This window comes from Diaphorina citri, unplaced genomic scaffold (genome assembly GCF_000475195.1).
Source record: "Diaphorina citri unplaced genomic scaffold, Diaci psyllid genome assembly version 1.1 scaffold1683, whole genome shotgun sequence".
NCBI lineage: Eukaryota > Metazoa > Arthropoda > Insecta > Hemiptera > Psyllidae > Diaphorina > Diaphorina citri.
Window position 1 is genome coordinate 245 of NW_007379109.1, and position 10,011 is coordinate 10,255.

The following is a 10,011-nucleotide window of genomic DNA, read 5'->3' on the forward strand; positions in this document are numbered from 1 at the left end:
CTTAGTATGTGGGTATAATAGCTCCTTTATTAAAAATCCCACGAGATACCACTGATTTCTGGTAATAATTTACCTTGAAAAGAAGAACACCAGTAACTTATACTCTTCAAAACTGTGAAGAGTATAAGTTTTTCAACTTGGATTCTGAAACTGTCAGTAGATCGGCATACTGTATATCTACATTTTACATACTTAGTATATGGGTATAATAGCTCCCTTATTAAAGATACCACTGATTTCTGGTAATAATTTACCTTGAAAAGAAGAACACCAGTAACTTATACTCTTCAAAACTGTGAAGAGTATAAGTTTTTCAAGATGAATCTTCACAAAGTCACGTCAGAATCTATCAATAATTTACCTTGTTGGGTTTCACCACGGTGGGTATAATGAGGTCAAATTTCAAATCATCGTTCACGTTGGGTTCCTCCAGGTGCCACTCTGTGGACTCGAACATTTTCAGATCGAGCGGATCCCCGCTCAGTTTGCTACAGATGAGGGTGAGTGAGTGACAAGTTACCATGGCTGCCAGGAGGGGTTCGGTAGGGGGAAGTGAGGAGGGACGTTTGACTGGGGCGAGGAATTTGCAGTCGTGCACTGGAACCACACCCCACATGTCCAGCCCATCTTCCGTCAGTGTACCCGTCTGGAATAAAGTAAGTTAATAAATAAATACGGGTAGTTGACAACCTCCGTGGCCAAGTGGGTATCACACTAGGTTTGAACTCCGAAGGTCCCGGGTTCGATTCTCGGGGAGGTCAGAGTTTTTTTCGACTCTGTGTTTAGAGTTTGCGGTGCACTAAGCCTCGTGAGGGCAATTGAAATATGGAAATTTATTGCATAGGAAGCACTTAGTAATGCTGTGATACCCACAAAATTTGTGAAAGGGCTCTGCATCTTACTCTATGGCGGAACAGCCATAGAGTAAGATGATCCACTATGCTAACAGGAGAGCATCGAAAAAAAGCGTTTCGTACCTTATCAAAGCAGACACAGTTGATAGAGCCAAATTGTGGTAAGCAGAAATGCTTGTCACAAATGTCGTTCCCCGCTTAATATACAACGCTAAATTGCTAGACTTGGACTCGAACCACCAACCTCCAAATTCAAAGTCCACCGTGCTAACTAGTGCACCACTGAGGTTGGTGTTAGTCTTATCTTATATTATAAGAACAAGATCCATTCACTCATTCACATTTCATAGTTCACACACTGATCGCTCTATCTCGAGAACCACAACACCTAGAAAGCTGAAATTTGGTAGGAATATTCCTTTTATGGTCTAGGTGTTATTAGCGACTGGTCTTCCAGGACTTTCTTCCGAGATAGAACCAACTGTTTTACACGCCAACATTTTGAGCTAAAGATCTTAAAATATAGGATGGTATTTGATCATTATTTCTATCTGCTTCTGCTTGGTTGTGCACGTCCTTAAAGATACTGGCAGGTCGGTCACTAATTAGCGACTGGTCTTCCAGGACTTTCTTCCGAGATAGAACCAACTGTTTTACACGCCAACTTTTTGAGCTAAAGATCTTAAAATATAGGATGGTATTTGATATATGACAAAATTGTGCAAATAAAATAGTTCCTAATCTGTAAGAATACCGCCCAGAACGAATTCAATTTGTATCACGTTTATGATTCAAATGACTCTGGAAGACTTACCCTTGAACTCTCCAAATAAAATAGTTCATAATCTGTAAGAATACCGCCCAGAACGAATTCAATTTGTATCACGTTTATGATTCAAATGACTCTGGAAGACTTACCCTTGAACTCTCGAGGATAACAACAATGGCTGTGAAGGTGTCAAGGAGGAGATTGAAAAAGATCCTGAAGGTGCCAAGCTGGCTGTTCATTCTTCAGCCGGGGAGTTCAAGGGTAAGTCTTCCAGAGTCATTTGAATCATAAATGTGATACAAGCTTTACCAGCAGCAATGACAGTGGGGCGTATATACGCTCAGAGCAGACTCCAGAAGAACAACATCTACTGTATCTCCCCTCGCACCATCAATGTGTCTGGCTCTATCAACTGTGTCTGCTTTGATAAGGTACGAAACGCTTTTTTTCGATGCTCTCCTGTTAGCATAGTGGATCATCTTACTCTAAGGCTGTTCCGCGGAAATTCGTGCTAAAGCAGAGCCCTTTCACAAATTTTGTGGGTATCACAGCATTACTAAGTGCTTCATATGCAATAAATTTCCATATTTCAATTGTCCTCACGAGGCTTAGTGCACCACGAACTCCAAACACAGAGTCGAAAGAAACTCTGACCCCCCGAGAATCGAACCCGGGACCTTCGGAGTTCTAACCTAGTGTGATACCCACTTGGCCACGGAGGTTGTCAACTACCCGTATTTATTTATTAACTTACTTTATTCCAGACGGGTACACTGACTGCACCGCGAACTCCAAACACAGAGTCGAAAAAAAACTCTGACCCCCCCGAGAATCGAACCCGGGACCTTCGGAGTTCAAACCTAGTGTGATACCCACTTGGCCACGGAGGTCGTCAACTACCCGTATTTATTTATTAACTTACTTTATTCCAGACGGGTACACTGACGGAAGACGGGCTGGACATGTGGGGCGTGGTTCCAGTGCACGACTGCAAATTCCTCGCCCCAGTCAAACGTCCCTCCTCACTTCCCCCTACCGAACCCCTCCTGGCAGCCATGGAAAAGAGGTGTAAAGTTCACAAAAACATGACTTTGACGTAAAAGAATTTATTAGGTGTTCAGAAGTTATACGCATGTGAACATAATGGAAACTTCTACTCACATCTCCCAATATTGTTCAGGACTTTACCTTCAGCCACAGGTAGCTCATATTTTGCACAGAAATAATTCTCGAGAAATGTACAGTTCGGCCATTTAAGGCCAAATTTTTGAAAGAGCTCAAAACGAGTTGGCATTTCTCAGGACTTTACATTTCGGCCAAAGTCGCTGGAAAAAACTATTTAGGGCTACATCAGCGACGGGGTAATAATTTCTTTTCTTCAACTTTCCTTAGCTTAGGCCATGTATTTTTTTTTTCATATTCCAAGGCAGTTACAGTGACACTCACCCACACAATATCCCAGACTCTGCAGTGTCTGCACAAGCTGCTGCTTCTGATCGGGAGACATACGAGAGAATACCGTGCCTCGCGTTACAATACGAGGTACCAGTTCCGGGAAATGCGTGCGAATGATCGTCCAAGTTTTCCCCGTCATTGCCAGACAGTAGTTGTTGGTACCCAAGGGGATGGCATTGTAGCAGTCTAGTGGTGTGTCTACGGTGGACGTGGGACCTAGACCGGACTCGGCATAGCTTAGATCACTCGGGGACGTCACTTCACCCCCACCTACACCACTGAATGTGAACTCTGAACGCTGAAAAAGAACAAAAGTATTAGAACATTAAAATTTAATTCTATCGATTGTAAATATTTCAATGAGTTCGTATTCGTATTCGAACAGCATTTTCTCTCAAGGTTAGGGTTGCCTTACATCTCAGCCGCTTTGGGTTTTTTGTGTACAGGGAAAGATGCTTGGTTATGTAGTCAAGATTCAGCCGCTCATATAATCTGAGCGTACCGCAAGGCCCTCACTTCGAATTGGATGCTGCTTGCCTGTGTACTAGGTAAGAAGAGAGTACTGAAGATGGTCTACTTTCAAAAATATATGGTTCCATTTAAGAAATCAAAGTTGACCTTGAAGTGGACACCTGTCAAATACCAAGGAACTTGACCACTAGGCCATTCTCCCTAATGATTGAAGATCAAGTACTATTTATAATACCCGGATTGAACTCAATGGCAATGTCTCAATGCTAGGAATACAAGGAACATATTGTTTCAAGACAAAGAATATGTACAAGGAACATGTTATGTGGCTGATAATGCCAATAAGCCGACCTCCACACGTGAATTGGTAGACATAATAAAGCATGAATCAGTACGTTCTAGGAACAATAAATCCCATATGAATCAACGTGTTTATTTCTTTGATTTACGTGGGATTGGTTCGTATTCGAACAGCATTTTCTCTCAAGGTTAGGGTTGTCTTACATCTCAGCCACTTTGGGTTTTTTGTGTACAGGGAAAGATGCTTGGTTATGTAGTCAAGATTCAGCCGCTCATATAATCTGAGCAGCCTCTTTACTAGATCATGTTGGAAGAGTTCCTCTCTGGGATTTTGAGACCCAATGAGGTTTACTCTCCATTGTTAAAGGGAGTTGAATCGAACACGGGTCTCCTGCATGTAAACACAATGACCAACACAACATGGGAGCTAAATTTTGAGACCCAATAAGGTTTACTCTCCATTGTTAAAGGGAGTTGAATCGAACCCGGGTCTCCTGCATGTAAACACAATGACCAACACAACATGGGAGCTAATCTACGTACTTGAACGTTCAGAAATATAGGGTTCCATTTAAAAAAGAAAAAAAATCCAAGTTGACCTTGAATGGGACACCTGGTAACATTCTAGAGATCACCATTCAATGTCCCCAAAAAATTAGGACAATCAGCGAAAACACGAATTTGCTATCTTCATTAGTTTTTGAGATATTTAAATTGTCCGTTTATTTTTGGACACCTTGTATAGCCGTATTTTACGAAAGGATAAATAAGGGGGGGGGGGGGGGTATTTAAGGGTTGACCTTGAAGTGGACACAACATTCCAGAGGTCACCATTAAATGTCCCCCAAAAAGTTAGGATAATCAGCGAAAACACGAATTTTTTATCTTCATTAATTTTTGAGATTTTGAATGTTACATTTATTTTTGGACACCCTGTATAGCCGTATTTTACTAATGTACCGAGCTGTATCAAATTTATTATACATACAATTTTTTTAAGAGGTTTGATAGAGGGAACTGTAACTGCAAAGGTCTTATCGTCCCGAAATCGAAGAGAAGGAAGACAGGATAGGAGAAAGTCAGCCGTTTCGAGAACGAAGATTATCTCATCAGGATAAAATCCGTCCCGGGCGGGAATCGAACCCGCGGCCCAGCGCTTACAAGGCAGACGCGCCACCAACCAAGCTAACTAGGCTGGCTCTATACATACAATTGTGACAATTGAACACAATTTTGTTTCAGGAATCACCAGTTTTACGCTCTACCTAACCATTGGTCCATTCGAGTGGCTCCGGGCATATTTTGAGCTCAAACTACCGCCAGGCTTTGAGTTCAAAATCATCGTCATTTGTCTTGCTCTCATCAATTTTATTCTCGCCGCTTTCCATGAGTTCTTCGTTTGTGACTACCTCCTGTTCCATAAACTTCGCAAAAAGTAAGTTTCGTAGCTGTTCTATGCTGTCTTGCTCTCATCAATTTCATTCTCGCCGCTTTCCATGAATTCTTCGTTTGTGACTACCTCCTGTTCCATAAACTTCGCAAAAAGTAAGTTTCGTAGCTGTTCTATGAACTACTCTAAAAATACCCCGTATTTCTCTTTCATGTATAGAAATCATATCAGAACGCTCTAAAGGTTAGGTCAGATCAGTGACAGTAATACTTTTTCAGGGCCCCACAAGATTTCGCCCAAGTCACTATCAGGTAGACCTGATCAGGTGTCAGGTATACCTGATAGAGTCGCAGTAATACTTTTTCAGGGCCCCACAAGATTTCGCCCAAGTCACTATCAGGTAGACCTGATCAGGTGTCAGGTACACCTGATGGAGTCAGTTCTACCTGAAAGTGTGTGTACTCATCATGTATTAGCTAGACCTTTCGAACCTTTTCAGCCGTACCTGTCAGGACTATCTGATAGTGAGTGCTCATCAGGAGTACCCGTCAGGTTTACCTACCTGATAGTGATTGGCTGGCCTAAGGCCCCCCTGGCTTAATAGTGAATTGAAACCTCCAAGAAATAAAGTTCAGTATCTCCAAGTTGAGAGTAAAATTAATGATTTTCCTCATGTCCAGGAATCTCTTTTATTTTGAAGAAGTTTTAAGAGAGGGAATTGTAACAACGGAGGTAACTTATCGTCCCGAAATCGAAGTTAGAAGGAGGAGAGGGTAGGAAAAAGCCAGCCGGTCCGAGAAAAATGTTGGCTCAGGGCGGGAATCGAACCCGTGACCTAGCGCTTACAAGGTGCGCTACCTTCTCAGCTAACTAGGCTGGAATCATTACATATCTCTTTTATTTTGAAGAAGTTTTAAGAGAGGGAATTGTAACAACGGAGGTACCTAACTTATCGTCCCGAAATCAAAGTTAGAAGGAGGAGAGGGTAGGAGAAAGCCAGCTGGTCCGAGAAGAATGTTGGCTCAGGGCGGGAATCGAACCCGTGACCTAGCGCTTACAAGGTGCGCTACCTTCTCAGCTAACTAGGCTGGAATCATTTCAAGGTCTTTCCTCTCTAACTTGTTCCAGGATAAGAACGATTTCGAGATCGGAGTGATTCGTCAGTTTCCGTTCAGTTCTACACTGCAGCGTATGAGTGTTATCACGAGAACGCTGGGAGAAAATCATTTCAACGTGTTCTGCAAAGGTTCCCCCGAGATGATGCACAGTCTATGTCTTCCGGAATCAGGTAAAAATCTCTTGAAAGTCTTCCTTATTTTTTACTTATTATGTACTTTGAAAATAGCTGCAGCATGAGACTCGTGTGGTCTGTGTCGTAACGTGCCCATTTCGTAGTGTCTCCATCTTATGGGCGATAATAAAGTAAGAGACAATACTTCCCATTTACGTAAAAACAATCAATTGATACCACGATTATATATTCCATACAGTGCAGTGCTTTCACCAACCTCAGTGGTTAACGTGTTGGACTTTGGATCTGGAGATTGGCGGTTCGAGTCCAAGTCAAGTCATAAAATTTGTCTAGGTGTAATAATTGGGGAACGATATTTGTGACAAGCGTTTTAGTATGCTGAACACAACTAAAAATTCCTTTCCTTTTTTCCTCCTCCTACAGTGCCTTCAGACTTCAACTCCATTCTCCAGGCGTACACGCAAGAAGGCTACCGAGAAATTCCTTTCCTTTTTTCCTCCTCCTACAGTGCCTTCAGACTTCAACTCCATTCTCCAGGCGTACACGCAAGAAGGCTACCGAGTCCTAGCCGTAGGTTTTCGGCCTCTGCCCGTCAAAATGAACTACGTCAAAATCCAGCGTCTTTCCCGAGAAGAAGTGGAAAGCTCGCTCACATTTCTCGGCCTGGTAATCCTGGAGAATCGGCTGAAACCAGAAAGCACCGGAGTGTTGGCTACTCTGAAGAAGGCCAACATTCGAACCATCATGGTCACAGGTAAATAATGTCCCAGGAAAGCAAAGAAATTCTAGAATTAAAAAATGATTTTTGAAGATTTTCCCCCCCAAAATCGGTGCTTTATCAGTTAAGACTTGCTTTCGGGCCGTTGAAGATGTTTGATAAAGGGAACTGCTGTAACTACTGAGGTCTTCTCGTTCCAAAATAGAAGAGACGAGGAAGACAGCCGTTCCAAGACCCAGACCGAATCTTATCTGTTTAGAATAAAATTCGCCTCGGCTGGAATCGAACTGTCAACCTAGTGCTTATGCAGACGCCCTACCCTCGAAGCCAACCTGGCTGTCTTTCTATCGATTTTCGTATCTGTCAATATAACCGTATTTAACCAATGGGCTCGTCGTTAGATGAGATATTTTATATATTGAGTTGATTGTTTTAAATACATATTTATCTATGACCGTATTTTATTATGTGACTTTTTTTAGTCATCATACGAAATTTCTCTTTGGAGTTTGGACTGGCAGCGCGGGTCTAACACACTAGAAAAAAAGTCACATAATAAAATACGGCTTATCTATTCTTTCGCTTTATAATATAATTTTACTTTTCGTCTTCCAGGAGACAATATGCTGACGGCAGTCTCCGTAGCCAGGGACTGTGAAATGGTACCCACTGGTCAGAAAGTTATTACGGTACACGGTATTCATCAACCTCCAGCACAGCCGCACATCTTCTACACCTTGGCAGATACTCCTCAGCCGCTCAGTGGGAACAATGTAACCTCTGGGAATGAGATAGTAAGTGTGCAGTGTCAGATTCGAGATGTGTAAAGAGTGAGTGAGTGAGTCATAAAAAAGAACTACTCAGTTAATGAGTCAGATCCTAAACCTAAAACATGTAACTCATCCGTCAGTTCACCATAGAAAATTGTAACGCACTCTTCAACTAATCAACTCCCTCTAGACTTACGGAGTACAGGTATACCTGACAGGCGGACCTTTTCAGCCGTACCTGTCAGGTCTACCTGATGGTGAGTGGCTGGCCTAATAGGGCAAATTTTCATATTTCTACTGGGGATCTAACATCTAACCCTAGCCCCCCCGGGGGACAAATCCAAAGTTCTCCCTCTGAGCTACTGAGTCTGTTCCCCGCAAAAATCAATCATATAGCTAATTAGGTACAATTATTTGTTATCACCTTTTAAATTTACTTAATTGTATTGTATTGAATCGTATTGTAAACTATCCCATCTGGGATTTTGAATAAATGAATCAAAAAATCTAAAATCAAAATCGGTTTCATTTTCAGAACCAGCGCAATCTCCGAAGCACCGTACACTCCAGTGACGTAGCGAGCATTATACGTAATGGTGACGTCAGTGCAAGGCAGACGCACTACCAACTAAGCTAACTAGGCTGGCGTTATCATCTTTTAAATTTACTTAATTGTATTGTATTGAATTGTATTGTAAACTATCCCATCTGGGATTTTGAATAAATGAATCAATAAATCTAAAATCAAATTCGGTTTCATTTTCAGAACCAGCGCAATCTCCGAAGCACCGTACACTCCAGTGACGTAGCGAGCATTATACGTAATGGTAACGTCAGTTATAAAAAAGAACTACTCAGTCAATGAGTCAGATCCTAAAACATGTAACTCATCCGTCAGTTCACCATAGAAAATTGTAACGCACTCTTCAACTAATCAACTCCCTCTAGACTTACGGAGTAGTTAACTGAAAAGAGTAGTTCTTTTTTACAACTCACTCTTTACACACCTCTATTCCAGATTAGCTCCCATGTTGTGTTGGTCATTGTGTTTACATGCAGGAGACCCGGGTTCGATTCAACTCCCTTTAACACGTGTCCACAGAGCTTCTGGTTCCCGGAGATATCCTTGTGATACCGCCACATGGGTGTGTTATGCATTGCGATGCGGTGCTCCTGGCGGGCAACTGTATTGTCAATGAGAGTATGCTTACTGGTGAGTAGGTTTTATTATTATTTTCAACTTCAACACAACAATAAAACATAACAATATAACATATTATACTGTCGGGATCATTGAAACCTGTCCAAGATTCTACCGGAATCCTCTGGCCAGGTTTCTTCTTGCTCCTAATAGATTTTCCTCGGTTATTTTCGAACCCGCAACCCAGTGCTTACAAGACAGGAGTGCCTCTAAACTAAATAGACAGGCACGGTGGGTAGGATTCATGGGGACGCCTTTGTGGCGTAGTGATCACTCGTGACAATCCCACGTAAATCAAAGAAATAAACACGTTGATTCATATGGGATTTGTTGTTTTGTTCTAAATATAGAAGGTTCGTTCTCGGAACGGGTGGTTTTCTCCCATCCTATCTTCTCTGTTCGCTTTTGGGACGACAAGAACTCTAGTTAACTTGGCTTTCCCTCTGGCATCAGGTAACAAGCACATGAGTACCATGAACGGGAACGCCACAGTACCACGCCGTCATCCTCAACAGATGGAGCGGTTGATCGGGTCAGTCAAAGTTGTGATCTTTTAGAATTTTTTTCAACTTTCAATTTCTAAAACGCAATAATGATAAATCAACATAAAATCAATTTAACATTTTTTTCGGTTCGTTCGTTTTTGCAGTGTGGTGCTTTCTTAACGTAAGTAAATCAAGGTGTCTACTGACAAAGGGTGGGTTACCCTTAGGGGACACACCCGGGGTACAGTACGTACCAGGGGTGGATGGTACGTACCTCAAACGGATTGGAGGCATGAAATGCCTTCGTCCAGGGATGGCTTGTAGGAGTAGAGATCTAAAGGGTAAC

General features: G+C 42.2%; 3 protein-coding genes across 3 annotated transcripts in view; 2 read left to right on the plus strand and 1 right to left on the minus strand.

Annotated features, from left to right (window-relative positions):
• Positions 1-349: 349 nt before the first annotated feature.
• LOC103516858 (probable cation-transporting ATPase 13A3) lies at positions 350-1,004 on the minus strand. The gene is made up of 2 exons (XM_008481844.2): positions 978-1,004; positions 350-646 (listed from the first exon to the last, which is right to left on the minus strand). The coding sequence occupies exon 2, from the start codon at positions 614-616 to the stop codon at positions 350-352; it is 267 nt and encodes an 88-aa protein (XP_008480066.2). The 5' UTR covers positions 617-646; positions 978-1,004.
• A 377-nt stretch (positions 1,005-1,381) lies between these two features.
• Positions 1,382-9,111, plus strand: LOC103516859 (probable cation-transporting ATPase 13A5). The gene is given in 11 exon segments (XM_026829146.1): positions 1,382-1,423; positions 1,788-2,054; positions 2,556-2,689; positions 2,804-2,823; positions 5,092-5,284; positions 5,739-5,763; positions 6,326-6,527; positions 7,000-7,245; positions 7,825-8,003; positions 8,746-8,811; positions 8,998-9,111. Coding segments are annotated over 11 exon segments (1,488 nt in total).
• The window catches only part of LOC113470597 (probable cation-transporting ATPase 13A3), a 12,065-nt gene continuing 10,774 nt past the window's right edge, over positions 8,721-10,011 (plus strand). The window contains exons 1-2 of the mRNA XM_026829147.1: positions 8,721-8,818; positions 9,070-9,192. Of these exons, the coding sequence (XP_026684948.1) occupies positions 9,132-9,192 (61 nt within the window). The 5' untranslated portion in view covers positions 8,721-8,818; positions 9,070-9,131. The remainder of the gene's footprint in view (positions 8,819-9,069; positions 9,193-10,011) is intronic.

Bases quoted from the DNA above. Each gene is read 5' to 3' on its own strand.
- LOC103516858 (XM_008481844.2), bottom strand. From the start codon at position 616: ATGTGGGGTGTGGTTCCAGTGCACGACTGCAAATTCCTCGCCCCAGTC.